Here is an 18228-nt window from a genome sequence, read left to right on the forward strand (position 1 = left end):
AGAACATCTAGTTGCCATGGTAATGGATGTATATTTTATTGGCGGCTGGTCTTTCCTCCTGTGGTCTAACAATGCCCCCTAGTGACATCTCAGATGGCCTTGCACACCAGGGAAGCAGCAACACAATCCAGAAATAGTATTTTCAGAGCCTCACTCCAGCAAGCTCAGAAAGCATGGAAAAATGTAACCAGGCTTTAGATTCAATGTCAGTAACTATTGGAAACATTAAAACTTTACTCTTTGATGTCGTCTGTATTCAGAGATGCTGGACATTGTGAGTCGACTGAATAAGTATATTTAAAAGTTCAGATTTATGGCAAATTTTGATATTGCAGGGCCAGTCTCGTACAGTGGGTGAATAGTGTCTGCCTTCTCTCACATGCATTTGAGCATGAAACATCATTTCTACCAGCTGCAGAAACACTGCACCACAGCCCCTTCTCCCTGTGTTTGGTCCTTGTTTGAATGTGGAAGATATGTGTAGATTTTTCAGTTGGTTGAGTAAGAAATGTTCTTCAAGAGCTCCTACTGCTGCCTACACTGTCCAATGTGAACATATTTTATTTGTTGGACTTAAACAGTAGAGGGCGCTTCGGAGCACTTTTCCCTGTTGTTTCCGTACTTATGTCAGTTATCTCAGCCCTCCAGGTAGAAATTTGACATAAAATAAAATATTATATCAGTGTGGCTGTGGTGGCTGTCAAATTTTCTGAAGGATTCCCTGGTGGCTTATTGGTCTACAACATGCTGGTGAAAAAAGTGAACTGGTAACTTTCTTTTTTTCCCTCCTGTTTTATGTTTCAGCCTGCCCCAGAGAACATTATGGTACTTAATTTGAAATCTTTGGCAAGCTGTTGCCAGTTCTCCCTAAACTGAGTTAGCCTGCATTTTAATTTGGCAGTGACCTTCAGGTAATTTGTGGGGAAGGTAAATGAGGCTGAAGGCAAGAAAGTAGAAAAAACAAGAAGAAGAAGAAGCTTCTTCTTTTTTTTTTTTTTAATTTAAGCGTAATTTAAGCGACACATTTAAGGTGATTGATCTTTGAAAATATTGTCTCTTAATAAATGTCAGGTTAAGTCACTTTATATGTAATGATCAGTATAAATATTGGGGCACCAAAGTTGTTAACAAAGTGAGGGGGGATTTGATTAATGTGGACTCCTCTAAATGACAGATCACTGGTGGAAATGCAGACTAAGTGCACTTGCTGTCAATTTTTCTCAGAAGAAATTTAAATTATAGACCATGGCATTCACATCTATGTCATATAACCAGAAATACAGTGGGATTTTGTGCTGCCATCTGCTTTTGACTGATAGTTCTTTTGCCATTGCAAGGCTATCATGCAGACTGTGAATATTAGCGACGCTTCAAGGATTATCCGTGGCACAAGGCTGAACCGCTGCTCGCTGTATGAAATCATCCATTTATGAATTTCTTTGTGTTGCGGCCCAGCATGTGGGCACACTGACCTGAAGATGTCAGGAATCTTCCTGTATATCCATTCCTCTTCAGTACAATATTCAGTATATGCATGCCATGCATAACTCAGGTGTTTTCTTTGCAGTGTCTGATTCCACCAACCTTACCTTACCTAAGTGTTAGATTCATAAAAGAGTACCAGAATGGAAGAAAGGCATGTGTAAAGAAAGGAGGTGATGCTTGTGTGGAGCAATGCTCTTTCTGAAGAGGAATGCTTCGGAGAATACAGAACATGTGTCAAGCATCAGAGGGGAATGCTTACTGACTGACTGATTGTATTGTGTGGACTACACTGGGGATATCAAACACCGCCATGCAAAATTTCCGTTGTACAGGCACTGAATTATCTCGCATTTGCTGGCCAACAAGATTACAGCATCGCAATGGGTGCTAAATAGAGATGGACCGGGAATAAATGTTGACTGATAAGTGCAATCAAAGCCAGCTGCCTTCATTTATTGACTCAAGACCCAGGGGTGTGGATGTGTGTGAGAATGTGTGTAATATCAGTGTTGCAGTGGAATAAGAGAAGTTACATCATCACCACTTAACAGTATTACAGGGCAGTTCACTAAACTATTGGTGCCCAAGGGAAAAATTGAAATTGAAATGTTAAATGACTTTAATACACGTGCATATTGGGAATATGTGAATGAGGATTTCATTTAGCTTTGTTGTGTTGTTCTGTGCATGTATCTCTCTCTCTCTCTCTTTCTCTCTCTCTCTCTTCCTGTGTGTGACAGATGAATAGAATAAGCCTGGGTATGTGTTTGTATATATGCTTGCTTCGCTTATTGCTTATAAAAATAATTGATTACATTGAATATATAGCTGCCACACATGCTTTACATTTGTCGTCATTGGTTCGCTTTGTTCAAACTGGTCAAAGTCAGAGCTCAGTAAGGTGTTTCTTGCAGTTGATTTGGGTCCACTGACCAAAAGTTTGACCAATAACAGCCATCGGAGGAATAGAATTATTCTTTTGTTATGTATATACAGTTATAATAATGAGCAAAAGCTTTGCATACAAGTTTATATACTAATGTAGAACACTGAGATTGTTACAAGCATGTTCAAAGCAGTGATGTATATATATATAATGAATCTTACTGAATAGATTTTCCGTTTCATGTATACCCATAAGTCAGCATGTTGACCATGAAGGGATCCTTTATGTTAATTAAGATGTTTGAATAATTCATGTATTTGACATCCTGAATGCTAAGCTACGTATACAAAGGCATCACAAATGTGTTCACCCATACCCAGCTAATGATCATCTGTGAACATTTTAGAGCCAAGCAGATGTACTGCTGTTCATGGTGGACATAATGAGAAAAGTTTTGCTTTTTGCTTTTTTTTTTACAGTATTTCTGCATCATTTGTCACCAAAAAAAAAAAAGAAAAAGAGAAAAAAAAAGAAAAAAGTGAGAAATGTGCAAGTTAACACTTGAGAACTGCAGAGTAGTCGCTCGTTACCAGCTGTTTTGAGGCTGATTGTGTTTTTGCATTCTCTTCAGTGTGCTGATGAGCATATTTTGTGCACTGCTTGTTGTGTGTTTATGTCAGTGTCTAATTGCTATTAAAGCACATCTTTAAAAATCAGCGTGGATCATTTTTGTTTTTATAAACGTGCTACTATGCTTGTAGCTTTTAATGTATGCTAAGTTCAGGGAAATCGTTGTGTGTCATTGACAAGTAGAGAATGAAAACATTCATTAGGAAGAGACTATTGAAAATCCATACAGTGGTCTGCACCTTGCACCTATACATATCTAAATCCCAATCACCTAGGATAGATCTTTTCATTGAACACTTGAGAATAATGTGCGAAAACAAATGCCAGCAGCACTAGGCTGTGCTCTAGCTGGACATCCGTGGTGTGTGTTTAGGCGCAGGAGGCCTCTCTTGAGAAGAAAAGTGTGGGATAGAACCCACTTTGGTGGCATCCCCATTGTTTGTTCCATTACACTGCAGGGTTCACTTAGGTATAAGCCTGTAATGCTCTCAAAATGAAGGTAAACACAACTCCCAACTGCTTCATTTTCTCATGAAGGAGGCAAACATTTTATTTAAGGGGGCACACTATGGGGCAAGGCAGTACTTGTCAGGTTAAGCAAGTTGGATGAAGCTGGAGAATTATCCAAACACGTTTTTCTGCTAATAATAGTTTATATTTGCTAGCTTGTAGATGAGTTTTTATGAAAACTAAGGCTACATTTTTCATTCAAGTGAGCAGTGGGCCCTGTCAGGGTATTCAAAAGATGTCTGCAGACATATAAGTTGATATTAAATAGTAAATATTAATAAATTAGTTTGCTCATTTCCTCCCATTTTTTGAATAGATGAAGTAATAGCTTTTCTCTCTCCTGTCCAATTCTGGTCTCCAGAAATATTAAAGAGAATAAAATGGGGCCCTGCAGCCAACCAAGAACCCTGTGTGATTGTGCAGATTCATGCAGCTTCTTCTAAGAGAAAAACTGCCGATCTCATGTGAAGTAGGCTGACCTTGTAGGTTCAGTAGTTTTATTGATTGCAGATGTCTGACAATCTAATATTGGGCAGCAAAACAGAACCCTGAAAACAATATACTCACATGTATGCATGCAAGCACACACGCGAAGAGTCAATGGAAAGCTGGTGAAATGAGAGCTAAAATATTTATAAGTAATGAATATTCAGCTGAGACTACTTTTGCATCATCCCCCTCACAACAGTTTTACAGTTTAAATATTTATATCTGCTTAAATAAATGCAACAGCCACACAACCTAAACATTGGGGATGTCTAGGTTGGTATAAACACGCTGTACATGAGGCTTGACAGTCTCTATGGATATAAAGAGTTTCAGAGACCTAAAAGCATCATTTAAATCTGAACGTCTCTTTCATGCTGTCAGGTAAAGTATCCCTGAATATGAAAGCAGGACAGACTTCCTGTCTGAAAATTCATAACACATGGCAAGTTGTTCCATTTAACAATCTCCTCTCCCCACCCTTTACCACACTTAACACCTCCCCTCCCCCTGCCCTGACTGAAACGAAAGCATTAAAGCAATTTTGATTCGGTTATCACTTTATGTGTTGCCATCGGCAGAATTTATCACCAAACGAGCTGCACTGGAAATGCCTGTTCAGACTGGCATGAGGACGTGGGCAGTAATGTCTGCTGCCACCTGCTCCTCTCCCAATGTTTTCTGCTCAGCAGTGCAGGGCTACTGGCAGTGAGTCTAATTCTGTCTGCACTGCGAATTTAGGATTTAGGGACCTTTTACCAGGGTCGTAAAGGCATCGGGAGATGATGATGACGATGTCAATGCAATTTAATCTTGTCAAAACTTCAAGGCTGGCCCAGAGGTATAGATACTGACTGTCAACAAACTACTCTGAGAAACTCTGCTGGGTTGATTCCTGGCACCGGGTGAGGAGTGTACGCCATTAAATTTGCACACTATCAACTCCAAGGTGGCTGTTGTTACAGACCACAAACACTATTTAAGAGCCCTTGAGTGAGACATTAAACCCCAAATTACTGCAAGGGTGATATACTGCCTGCTAAGAGTAATAGTAAGTAACTTTCTGGCCTCTTTGTGCCTCTTTAAGTTGCCTTATGTTGCTTTGAAAACTCATCGTAAAAGCTGTGATTTTCTGAACCCCAGTAAAGCTGCTGGTTGGCGTTGGGCTTAGAAATGACTCACTTATTGTGTGAAGCTTTGTTTTAACAGTTGTCGCCGGCTGAAATTGTTGGTGCATCAGTTACAAACACTGTGAAATTATATAATACAGCAAAGGGAACTTCTTCTCAATAAGTGTATTCCACACTCAGGATAACTGCTTTAGCGAAGAGCACCACTGGTCATAAGTAGCCCCTTACCAACGCCGCCTAAAAAACACTTAACAGGACATTTGCTTAATAACACTACAAACTACAGCCTGTGAATGACCATTGAGCTAAATCAACACCTCTGACAATCTCTAGCACAACTGACCATTATGAGCTTCACCAACTTTACATTGTTTTTTTGTCCATTTCATGTAAATAGAAAGGAAAAATTTCATTTAGAACTGCCACTGCTCACTATGTGTGGCATTTTTACTATAATCAATATACATCATTATTACAGTCAATTGCTTCAGTTACTGTGATATAATTAATGACACTGTGCTTGAGATAATTAGTGACAGCCCCTGTTGCAAAGAAAAGGTAAATTGTGATCCATATTATGACCACATCTCCAATAAACTCCTGAGGAGAAGGCTGTTTGCTCCCCTGGGCATCACTCTGCGTGACTTTGTTTAATTGAGCAAGAGAGATAAGAGCTGATAATGGATAAAGTAATTTTTCCATCAGTCTTTCACTTACACCGCCATCTGTTGTTGAAAGAAAGCTTTAGTTCACTTTATGCTTTATGATTGCTGTGCTGTTTGTGCTGTAAATGTAGTGTTAATACAGCATTCCGTGTACCCAGTGACTCAAATTGTAAATTGTATTGTATGGTTATCATGAGTCTCAAAATATCTTAAGTAATAATTAATTAATGATGAAATGTTAGATGTAGCCATGTAATTTGTGGGAAATTTGAAATGCATTTTCCCTCATGGAAAATCCAGGCTTAATTCAAGATATCTTATATCTAGCCCATGCCTCCTAAGATTAATACATTCATATAGGTGTTTAAAGTTACTGCCTGTGATTGCTGCCATATGCATTTTTGATAAATAGACAGACAGACAAACAGTGCAGCTCCCTGCTGAATATACTGGACTCACCCCAGGTCAGACCCCACCAGCTGGTTTTTAATTGCAAGTCTATTCTGTAGCCAAGCAAATTTTTTATTGACCTACAGGAGGATTTATCTCAAAGTAGATCTTTCCCTTCATTAGCCTCTAGCAATGCCTCCCTATAGCAGAGAGTAAATTCTTGATCCTCCAACAAGTAATGGACCTCCACTGCCATGGAACTGCAGTATGCAATAAAAGGCATGCTGGCCCATTAGTCTTCTATGCAAGGCTGTTGAAAAGAGTCTGGCTAATGAACTAAGGCTACCGGAAGAGTAAAAAAAAAAAAAAAAGAAAGAAAACAGCCAGAGAAACTGACTGAGGTAGTATGAGAGAGAGGGAGAGAGGGAGGACCCTCAGGAGTATCTGTGTGATATATTTAAGTGAACTGCAGCAAACAACCAAATCGTTTTAGATTGACAATCACGTAGGTGAGAGATGTTTTTATGTTCAGATGTATTATACAACGGCGCAAAGGGGTATGAAAAAGGGAAGAGGATTTATGGTTTAGTGAAAAATGATTACAACAAAAGTGAAAGTGATGTAAGTTTACATATTTGCAGCAATAGCTGTTAAATTTTTTATGAAATAATAAAGCAGGCTATATAGTGTTTCTTCCAGCCCTGACAAATTGACAAATTGTCAAATTACTCCCCATCTACAAGAGACAAATTGCTTTCCATTTCTACCTTTGTGTGTGTGTGTCCTCTTCATATGAGAACCTCCTCTTTCCAGTTTTCAAATGCACACACACACACACACACACACACACACACACACATACACACACACACACACACACACAGCTTGAAGAATTCCTGTCAGGTGTGTGCAGTCGGGAGTTGAGCAATGTTCTGTGATGAAGAAACATCATAATTAACATCTTAAATCCTATTTGAAGTCTGTGCATTTTAGATTTCCTCCGCCACTTTGTGGGAAATTGCTGTGTTTTGCTGTCTGTTAACCGACCTGCAGAGTGAGCAAATTAAGCGGCGATGTTTTCCTCTACAAAACTGGGTTAAACGTGGGGGTCGCTGCATTGTGCGATAAGCACAGATCTTGCAACCATTTGCACTTTGCTTTGTGCTCTCCCAAAATGATGTAATGTAATACAGGAGAATTTACATCCAGTCCTCTTAATGGTTGAGAAATAAGACCTAATGACTTTTGCAGCTTAACACACACATTCAAGGCACAATGCTCATTGCCCTCGTGCACATATACTGCAAGAGCACATGCACACATGCAGATGCACTCACGTACACTGAAGGAAATAATACCTTCAGGGGTTTGCTATTAAGATGGTTAATCCTTAGGCCTCGAGAGGAGCAGGATAAAATATTCCTGGAGGAAGCTTTTCACAACAAGCTCCTAGGATCAAGTGCATGAATAAATTACAGGGATAATTAAAGGAAATGTCAAATGGCTGCTGTATGGAGCATTATTAACGATGGCCCGGCCATGTTAAAGGAACCTGGGCCTGAAATGAGGATGATCAATGTAGGTTTAATGGGGTTCCTTGTAGACTGAGATAATACAGTTAGGCTTCAATGAGGCCCAGCAGAGGTATTGTGACCTGTGATTGTTGGGATGGAGAAGGAGGGCGGTGATGTCCAAAAGGCTAACTTTGCTGTGGTAGTAAAGAAGAAGGATTCAGTGTTTGTGGCTGTGAGAAAGAGACAGACAGGCCGAGTGATGAAGGGCAGTTGTTTTTCAAGAGAGAAAAGAAGGGAAGAGAGCTGGAAGACAGAGAGAGCAGTTTCTTTTCAGTCTTGTCATGGGAAATACATCTTTTCGATATGAACCAAAGCAGTCAGCGGATGCTTATCAAAAACTGTGAAACGTCAGCCTTCTGCAGCTCAGTACATACAGAAACCCGATTTCTTTCACTTGCCAAATGCAGCTCTGAATTATAGACAAGTCAACTGAAGTAAATTTTACTTATACAGCCCATAATCATAAATTTGTCTCAAAGGGCTTAACAATCTGAACAACATACAACGCCCTCTATTTATCCTTAGACCCTTGATTTGGACAAGTCTGAAAAAGACACTTGAGCAAGGAGAAAAAAAGAGAAGAATCCCTCTTACAGAATGGACAGACATGCTGATGTATGGAGTAGACAGAAGCAGGAGTTTTAGAAACAAAAGTGCAGTAAATTAAATCATTCAGTATTGTAATTTATTCTGAATTTCAGACAAAATGAGTTTCAGACTAAATGTTTAAGTGTGTGGTGTACTGGGCATCAGGTATATACCATGGTATAACTACACTGATCATAATAGGAAAAGTACAAGTGCATAACATTAACAATGGCTCCATTCTATTGAGATTGTCCTAAAAAAAAAAAAAAAAAAAGCCCATTGTCAGCTTATTACAACTGATTATTATGTTTTATTGTTAGGCAACCTCTGGTGGCTGAAGTAATTATGATGGGAGCAAACGAGTGTGTTAGGTAATGTAGTAAATACAACATAAAAGTCCATGTTTGGAGAAAGAGGGTTGGGGTGGACAGAGCTTTCACACACAAGGCTGCTCTTCATTTGCTGTGTGAAACCGACCATCAACATTGTTTCTTTTATCCATTTCTGTTCCTCAACCTTAACCGTTTTTTATCTTAACCATTATTTTTTTATTGTAACAATGACTACAAAGGTCCTCTAATCTAATTTTACTCTTTTTTCCCAAACTTAATCAAGATGTTTTTGTTGCTATACCTACCTAAACAGTAAAGCTTATGAGTTACACATTTGGGATGACACAAATAAAGCTAAATATTTGCCTGCGAATATACAGGAGCTGAAGATCCACCATGGCTGGTCATAAATATATTTTAGAATGTCAGTGGGACAGCTTATCAGCAATCACATTGACTGTGATTGGCTGATAAATCTGAAAAATCGACCTCTTTCTGAAAGAATTTTTGTGATAGTGTGAAAGTACTCATGACAAAAACTGTTATATACTGACCTTGACTATATGTTCATTTTGTTACCATGATGACATGGGTTCAGTATGGCTGCTGCTAGTATAAAATACCAGGATCCTGAACCTGAACCAACTAAACCGAATTCAGCCATCATTAATTTTATTATTTGCACCAGTATTTTCCCTGCTGTGACATGTCAACAAATCAGTGAAAAGGGACAAATAGAAAAGGAGAAATGTCACCAACATAAATATCATCAGTAGCACACTAAATGTATTTTTGTTTTGACCGCAGGTACCTGCTCTATTACATTTCCATAACAACCAGGTGCCTTTTTTGTGCAGTGAGTGGTACAGTGGAAAAACTAGCTCTGTTGTACCCACAACACTTCAGTCTCCTCCAATCAGAAACTATCTTGAGTGATGCCATTCAGCCCGCTTGCACACAAAGCAGGAGCCACACTCACACATTTTTGAGTAATTTTAACACCCCACTCTGCAGCTCTGTGTTTTCAGCCACTTGCAGCTCATTATATTGCTTTCCCGGTACATGTATGCTCGAGTCCCAGTGGCTCTCGCTGACCCCACATATTATAACTGGCAGCCACTCCTAGCTCATAAGCTCACACAAGCTGATTTTATGCTGCCTGTCTGGTGTGAAATGAAGGCTTGCTGAAGTAAACAAGTGACTGGTGAAGAAAGCCGAACCAAAACGACCCATTTTTCCACAGGAGTTTGTTTTTGCAGCTTTATTTCTTAATGCTACTTTAAAACTGTCAAGAAAAGCCAAATAAAACTCAGTACTAAATGGTATATAGTTAAGACAAAAGACTATAAAAGTAGGTGCTATTAAGGGTTGCACCTAGACCTGTTTGTTTGTTTTAAGTTTGCTGAGAATAGGGCAGAGCACTACAGCTATGAGGGTGGTATCGACCTGCTTATCTATCTCTCCGCAAGAAAACAAATAAGCTTTTTTCCCAAAATATCCAATTATTCCTTTAACTGTCTTTTTTTTTGTTCACCACCAGCAATCCCTTCCTGGTGAAAACAATTAAGCTCAATCTGGTTGCTGTTTATACTGTCAGTTAAACAATACTGTACAGAAAAATGTGAAAATCGTCATTTTAAGCAAAATAAAGTTATCATTTTGTCAGCACTCAACAACAAATCCCACTGGTGTGCACTATCAAAGTTTCATGTGGACCTGTATTTGTTGAATGCAACTAAAATAACTCTTATATCTTGCTAAGTTTATAGGTGATTACATCAAGTAGATAGTAATTTAATTAATGGAAATATGGAGAGAAAGACAGAATATCAGCAAAGACAAGACACCCACAATGAGAAAATCCAACTCAAATGGTTGAAAAGAACAGGGAGAAGTCACTGGTACTGATTTCTCTGGCACAATTTTTTACTACTGTAAATTAACACAATTTAAGAGATTTTTTGAAAATGATTGTCTTTGTAAACCAGCCTTACACCTTATACTTCTCTCTGTCACTTACACAATGAGTGTAAATCTATACACATGGGCCTCAGCCACTGTTGCTATGGAGAAAAAACCAGCCAGAGGTGCCAATCAGAGTTGTGGTAAACTTCATAATTGCAACTTGGAGCAAAACACAGCGCCGTTGTTGCTGAATTCATCTAGCACTGAGTCAGAATTCAAAATCAAACTGATCTGATTTCTATAAAGCTCTTTAGCTTCCGCTTCTGTGATTGACATTTTCTTCTAAGACGTATTTGACTTGTTATACATTTTCATGTATACAGGCCTGTACATTTTACTTTTAAAGGAACCAGACGGTGTTGGTCATATTTTGTGCTGACAGTTCAACTCATCCAACCCATGGAATCGCTCCAACTGCCTACACAGGAGACGAATAGTGAGCAGCACGTTGGTAGCAGCAGCAGCAGTAGCAGCAGCTTCAGTGCTCCTTATATGACTATACAGAATGGGGTCAAGTGCTGCATTAAGGGCTGGCATTAGATTTTAAGGCTTGGATGTGGGTGGTGATACCCAGAATGCTAAGGTGCATTCTGCATGGTAATCGCTGAGAGAGAGAGAGCAGAACTGGTCTTGTGTCTGTTCCCCATTTGAATAGTTTTTCTACCCATTAAAATTCTGTTTCTCATAAAATGAACTTGTTGATTAATCAGACATATGTGACATGGACGACTGACGTACATGGCAAAAACACTTTCCTGTGAATCAGTGTCAGTTTTAGTTCAGGTTTGAACTTACACCTCATGACCTTAACTAGAATTTAAATAAAGCTATGTTGGTCTCACACACTGTTTTTTGGGGGTGTGTGAAGCTTTTGCACGTAGGCCAGGATGACTTTATCAAATATATCTGCAGGTGTTAACCTTCAGAGATGAAGTACATATGACCCCGTGCTCCCATAATAGTTGGCGATAACTGTAGGTGCTCACAGTTTTGTTGCAACACTGTGGTCTGACGCAGGGGGGCGCAGTTCTCCGCCAGGTGCGCTTTCCTTCATATCCATCCTGCACCTTACCATCCCAGCGCCGCTGCTGCTGCTGCTGGTAGTGGTCGTGGCTGCTTTATCGCTTCCTCGCCACCCTCAGCCCACTTCCTCTTCTTCTTCTCTTTTTTCTTCCTCTTCTTCGCGGAGAGGGAGCGGACTTGATGCGCATAATAAATCATCTCTGCAAGATTCCTTTCCAATCCCGTTTTCAGACCCCTTGCGTTTGTTGGATTTGAGAGCGTAAACACGGGAGAAGAGTCGAGCCTCTTTAACTGGGGGATGTTTCAAATGTGATTCAGCAGCACGGCAAACAACGTGGGTGTTGTGTGTGTGTGTGCGCGCGTGTGTGAGTGAGTGAGTGCGTGTGCGTGTGTGTGTGTGTATGTTATTTTTTTTGGTGGGGAGTGGAGGAAGAAGGAGGAGAGCAGCGATATGAAACGCGTGTGTTTATACCTCCTGCGTTACCCGTTATCGCTGACTGACCACCGGCTCAATTTCACCTGTATGAACGACCTTGCGATTGTGACCGAAATTTTCCTAACGAGGTTTCCATGGAGGATCAATCTGTCGCTTTATCCGTGAGGGCTGCATTTGGTTCCTGTTGGTCTCAAGATATTTCAAGATAAGAGGTAAGACAAAAAATGTACATATATAAATATATATATATATATATATATATATATATATAAAACGCGTGAACGTGCTTAAATAGAGAAAGCTAAATTATTTACACAGTGATATTTATATGCTAAAATATTTATCCCCTCTGATCAGGCTCACATGTCGGCCTTTCTTGCCTCCTATCCCGAATTGGCCCACCAATTCCTGATACCACATATTCGATAATAATTGTTTGTTTTAGGCTGGAGCAACGTGACGTGCTCACCCAACTGCAGCCAATTCCTCCACACTGAGTAGTCTGATATATTTATTTTTTATTTTTTGAAAGGGCATGCATCCAGAAACAGGCACTTCTTGTATACATTTGCTTTTTCAAAATAAGGAGTTTCTCAGCCGTGCCTTTCTTTGTTAAAGTGATGTAGGGGTGCAGTTCCATTAGTCACATGTGGTGTTTTAGCCTCCAACAGCTCCCTGCGGCTCCTACCTGGCGTGATAGGGAGCTTCACTTCACCTCACTCCTCTGAAATGTGTAGCTGTAGGCAAAAAAAAGAAGAAGAGGGGGAAAAAAAACCCCACATCTCATCAACACATTTTATGGTTAAAACAGCCTTGGGTGGACTTGTATGTCTGGTGCTTGTACACGCTGGCTGATCAAAAAAAGAAACCATAAATGTATTAAACTCTTATCAAGGACCCTCTTCTATTAAGAGGTAAAAAAAAAAAAAAAAAACCTTAGCAAACCTTGAGAGGAGTTGAGTTGTGGTAATGAGTGGCTTTATGTCTCATGAGATACAATAAGTGAAAAGGTGCAGACACACACATACACACACCCTCTTCTACCCTGCAACATTCACCAGGTAATTGCATACTGGTATGCCATGATATGTCAGCTGGAATATCTGTGATGAATGCAGCTCAGGCCTTAAAAGTAAGTACACTCCCACTCTTCCTAGCGGGGCTATTTGTTCAAACAGCGTGTTACTTGGATGCAGGCAGAGTGTGATGGAGGTGGTAGATATCGTGATCGTACATTTTTTTTTCTTTTTGTGTGTGTGTGTGTCAGTTAACTAGTGTGTTGGTACAGAAAGGTATCCTCCTTGATTGAGAGTGATTCACCCCGTAAAGCTTTCTCACCACCTTATATCACCATCATCGTTAGCACCATTATCCATGAGTGCAAGCTGAGAATATATGTGTGTGTATGTGTGTATGTGTGTGAGAATGTGGGTGGGTGTCAGTGTGAGTGTGTGTGTGTGTGTGTGTGTGTGTGTGTGTGTGTGTGTGTGTGTGTGTGTGCATGTGTGTCTTATGCAGTATGTACATGTGAATCACTGAGTGATGCGCTCTGTGTAATATCGTTGACAGAATTGTGTAACTCTGTATTTTGCAATTGTGAATGATTTATTAGATCTGCATAAGAAAAAAAAGGAACACATGGCATCAGCTGTCATGCTGTGCCATCCCAGACAAAACCCCATTACAAATGCAAACCATAACATGCAAAGTCGACAGTAGTGTAATACCCACTGTACCTTACACACACACACACACACCAATCCTCAGTCCTGAGGTGCCAGCAGTTTGCACACTGTGGGCCTATCACTGAGGTATGGCATGCAGGACTCTTTTTGAGAGGAAGCGTACCAATCCAATTTTGCAGACTTTGGGGGAAGAAAAAGGTCTGAGTGAACATGAAAGGTAGGGAAGAAAATCCTGGCTGAGACCCCACGTGTCTGATTTGACATCCAGGCAGCTGACAAACAATTAGACCCTCCATAAGTAGCGCTCTGAAGCAGCCTTGCCCCAGGATTAGGCCACAAATGAGCCACACATCACGGCTTATGTCTTCTAAATGGAAAGTGAGTGTATGTGTGTATGGGAGGCTGGGTGTTATATGTGCTGTGCGCGGTGAGAAAGTGAGTTTGTTGTGTAGGTGTGTGTGGGTTTGCGTGACATTTAGCAGATTGGTGTTATTATCTGTCTCTGCCCTTAATATATCTTGAACACCTCTTGAAGAAATGTGTTTTTTGTTGGTGTTTCTGTGCGTGCAGGGCAGCTTATTCATGTGCATGTCTCTGCGCAGGTGACACCGATGTACACACATATGCGTCTGCTCTGCGCATGTGTGTACATGCTTGTGTGACTGCTCACTTAACTGCTGTGTTATCGCCGGTTTGCTGTTGTGTGTGTGTGTGTGTGTGTGTGTGTGTGTGTGTGTGTGTGTATTTGACATTTCATAATTGCATCATTACTCGCTCAGTCTCCTGCAAGAAGCGGGTGCATCGCAATTTGCAACACATGCTACAAGCAGACAGACACTTGCCCTTGATTATGGACCTGGGTGGAATGGCTTCCTCATCAGGCTGTCTTGATTCACCCCAGCATGTGGGGAGACACATGCTGCTGTGGGTGAATCTAATTGATTGGACGGCACCCAATTCCCAGGTCCAAGTCTCCTCAGGCAGCCAGAGAGTGAATCCGTCCAAGTGAAGGATGAGCTTAGGCGTTGGTCGCTCCCCTAATAGACTGGCATGGGCTTTCTCCCATATGCCTCCGGTGTCACCCTCTGACATCTCGGGGTGCAGGCTGGTCGCACCATGGTGGGGCACAAAGTGACACTGCCTTGATCTTTGCTGATTAGAAAAGAGAGAATGGACAAAAGAAATGAGACACATCCTGAACCAAACACTACATTTGCTTTTATCTTAATTATATTTCTCCTGCTAAAAAATGCACACTCCCTCTGTCTTCACGTCCTCTGTCTGATGGGAGGATTTAAAGGCTGAATACCGAAAGTACAATAAAAGTGTTGGGGTTCGCAGAGTTTGGCATTTTACAACAAAATTCTCGTTCCAACAGGTCAAGCTCCCTCTCTCTCGGAGAACACGAGTGCCATTTCAAAGCTTATTGGATGAAAGTCTCATTTGCCCTTGGCTGCCAAAGATGATGTTGCTATGGAAACAGCTTCTACTGTTATCAATCATCGACTGTCTGGCAGGTAAACCACCTTTTTATATGAGTAATGATTCTTTCACGTTCGGACATTTACAGTTGCAGGATGATAGAATGAAGAGCAGAAAATCATGTCAGTGTCAGAGATGATAGGATGGCCCAGGTTTAAAGGAACACTCCTCAGTATTGACTTCCATTCACAACACAGATACAATACTTTCAATCTTCTTCTTCACTCCCCTCTGATTGTAATCTGATGGAGAGATATTTTCCTCTATACTCTTTGCCCTAGCAAATTCAAGTAGCACAAAACAGTGTCACTTCTGTTTGGATTTGTTAATAAACCTCATCAGAATATCTATGCTTACAAAGAACAGAGAGGATTTCTCCTCTGAATTCACCACAAATTAAAAATGACTTCATGTGCAACAGTTTACCCATGAATAATTAAAACAATTAAATTTTTTCTCTTCTGTCATATGAAAATATAATTGCTTAATGATAACCGGAAAAACAAAATTTATACTTTCAAAGTGACAGGAATGGCATCCAGGTTCAGGTGTTGATTCTATTCACTTAATCCATTTGGAGGGACCTGCATTTTGCAGCACCTCAAGGTAATACAAAAATGTATGTCCCATTTTGAAAAGTGACTGCCTGTTAGGCCCAAATATCCTGTTTCCTCCTGAAGAGCAGGGAATTATGGAGGTCTGAGTCTATCAAAACGGGACTTTTTCTCTGTCTGTATGCTCAGGCTGTTACTGTTTCTCTGACAGATTGTCTGGACAGTGGATCATACCATGGTCCACGATGGAGGATGGAGCCAGGTGACTTGTTCATCCCTGTCGAGTCCATAGAGGAAGAAGCTACTCTGACTTGTGACGCTAAGGGAACGCCGCCTCCTCAGTACAGGTGAGAGCATATTCAAATCGGGGGGTGTGTAAGCATTGCGATACTTCAGGTTTTGAAAAGAAAAAACATTTGTTTTATTAAAACAATTGAAAATCTGATTTACAAATCAAGAGTCCCGAAATCTGTTGGAAAACTGGATTGTAAGAATACAATATGTAACACCATCTTATCGCTGCTTTTTTCCTAATGAACTTATGGGGACTCAGACACATAATCAGCAGCTCACTGACACCTTCTTTCTATTTTTCTCCTCACTTTCATCACTGAAAGCATTTTCAGAGCTGTTAATGTCATGAGAGTACCTTGTTTAATGTACTGTGATCAGCGCAGGAAACATAAATTTGGATGCACTGGCACATAAGATCTGTATTAAAATTAGTTTCAAATGATCAGCTTTTTAAAAAAAAATGTAGATAGTCTGTGATGCAAAACTTTAATAACCAAAATATAGAAATATAGATATATAGAGAAACCTAAATATATTCTTCATACTACTGTCAGCCTTACAGCTTTCCATCCATGTGAAACCCATTTCAGTCATTCACAGTACTGTAAATAAGGATTTGTCCATTCCAAGATTCTATTTTTCATGCGGAATAGCTTTCTCCCTTATTAGCTTTCTCCAAATTAGACTGAAATGCATACAGATACTCTAAGCAGTGGCACCATTATGGCTTCACTAATTCATATTGACTAACACGCCGCCAATCTTGCCTCTTGTCTCGTCAGATAGTATCTTAGTGACACACGTGTAGCATCTTAATGATTGTCTCCTCTTATAAAACGCCATGAGACCAATGCAGGTTGCTAGACACCAGTTGGCACCAACAGGCATTGATTACAAGTGTCTTTGGCATTCAAAAGTGGAATTACTGCAGCACTGACAGTCACAGATGAGTTGAATGATAGTGGTGGGGGAGTGCATACACTCATTATTTCAGGCTTTTCACATTCCCCGCCTAAGACCAGGTATTTTCATGTACTGATTAAAGGTGAGATGAGCATGTTTAACGTGGTGCCTTGTCAAGCTGGCTGTTCTAGGCTCTGCATGCCCTCGGCACCTCTCCGGCTCCTCTCTTGAAGTGTAAATGGGCTCACACTGCTCCCACCCCCTTCCTCCCTTTCCACCCCCTTTTTTTCCTTTCCTCTGCCAGTCCTGTCACTCACAAAGATATGAGGCTTTCATAGTACACACACTGTAGCAGCATAATAACTCATGGGAGGAAGCCGCATCTCATATAGAAAAGCATCTCCTTCACAGTGGGGCCAGAAAAGTGATGCAGTGTGAGTTTAAAAAAAAAAATTAATTAAAAAAATCCAAACAGAAGGTGACTCGTCTAACCTTTACTTGACCTGAGATCTGAAACCCGTGGCTCCGGAGCCGCAGGATCATCCGGAATACTCGAGTTTCTCCATGGTCAGATGGTCAGACAACATGTGTTCACAAAATGAGTCTCAAGCAGAGTAATTCAGTTTTGGAGTTGCTATTCAATCACCTGCCCAATGTTCAGGGCACCGCTGAACAGCGGAGACGCTTCAGAGCAGGTCAAGAAGAGGTGAAAACTGTGACTTCAGTGATAAAGAGCTGAATGCGTGCAAGTGGACACAGATACCCAGACAAACAAGAGTATGTATGATTAGCAGATCTGACCCTATGCACAATCTCTCACACTTTATTGCCTTGAGGAGCAGCGGGGTTAATCTCAATACATGAAGTGACACAGCTATTAAATATAAGTGTCTAGAATATGGCAGCAGACACTCATGAACGTTCAATGGTTTGGATATTCTTTAAGAAATTATTTTGAAAGTTAGACTTGAAAGCCTTTGCAAGGTTGGCCATTATGAGCTCCACGTCTTTCATTTCTACTTAAGGCAGAGCAGAGTAGAAGAATGTGACTGAAGGAAAAGAAATTGTTATTTTTTTTATGCTCAGAGAGAAATGATGGAACATTCTTGAAAAGTGCTCTGTCCTTGAACTTGTCAATGCTCCATTTTTGAATAGCATTCAAAAAGGGAGATAGAGTGTTGTGGTGGCAGAGAATGAAAGTCTTTTCTGA

At 40.4% G+C, this 18228-nt stretch overlaps 1 protein-coding gene across 1 annotated transcript in view; it reads left to right on the plus strand.

Annotated features, from left to right (window-relative positions):
* Positions 1–11654: 11654 nt before the first annotated feature.
* cntn3a.2 (contactin 3a, tandem duplicate 2) overlaps positions 11655–18228 on the plus strand; it is a 33554-nt gene continuing 26980 nt past the window's right edge. Inside the window, exons 1-3 of the mRNA XM_018666164.2 lie at positions 11655–12312; positions 15164–15302; positions 16033–16168. Coding sequence (XP_018521680.1) covers positions 15248–15302; positions 16033–16168 — 191 coding nt within the window. The 5' untranslated portion in view covers positions 11655–12312; positions 15164–15247. The remainder of the gene's footprint in view (positions 12313–15163; positions 15303–16032; positions 16169–18228) is intronic.

The sequence above is a fragment of the Lates calcarifer genome, linkage group LG6, assembly GCF_001640805.2.
Source record: "Lates calcarifer isolate ASB-BC8 linkage group LG6, TLL_Latcal_v3, whole genome shotgun sequence".
NCBI lineage: Eukaryota > Metazoa > Chordata > Actinopteri > Centropomidae > Lates > Lates calcarifer.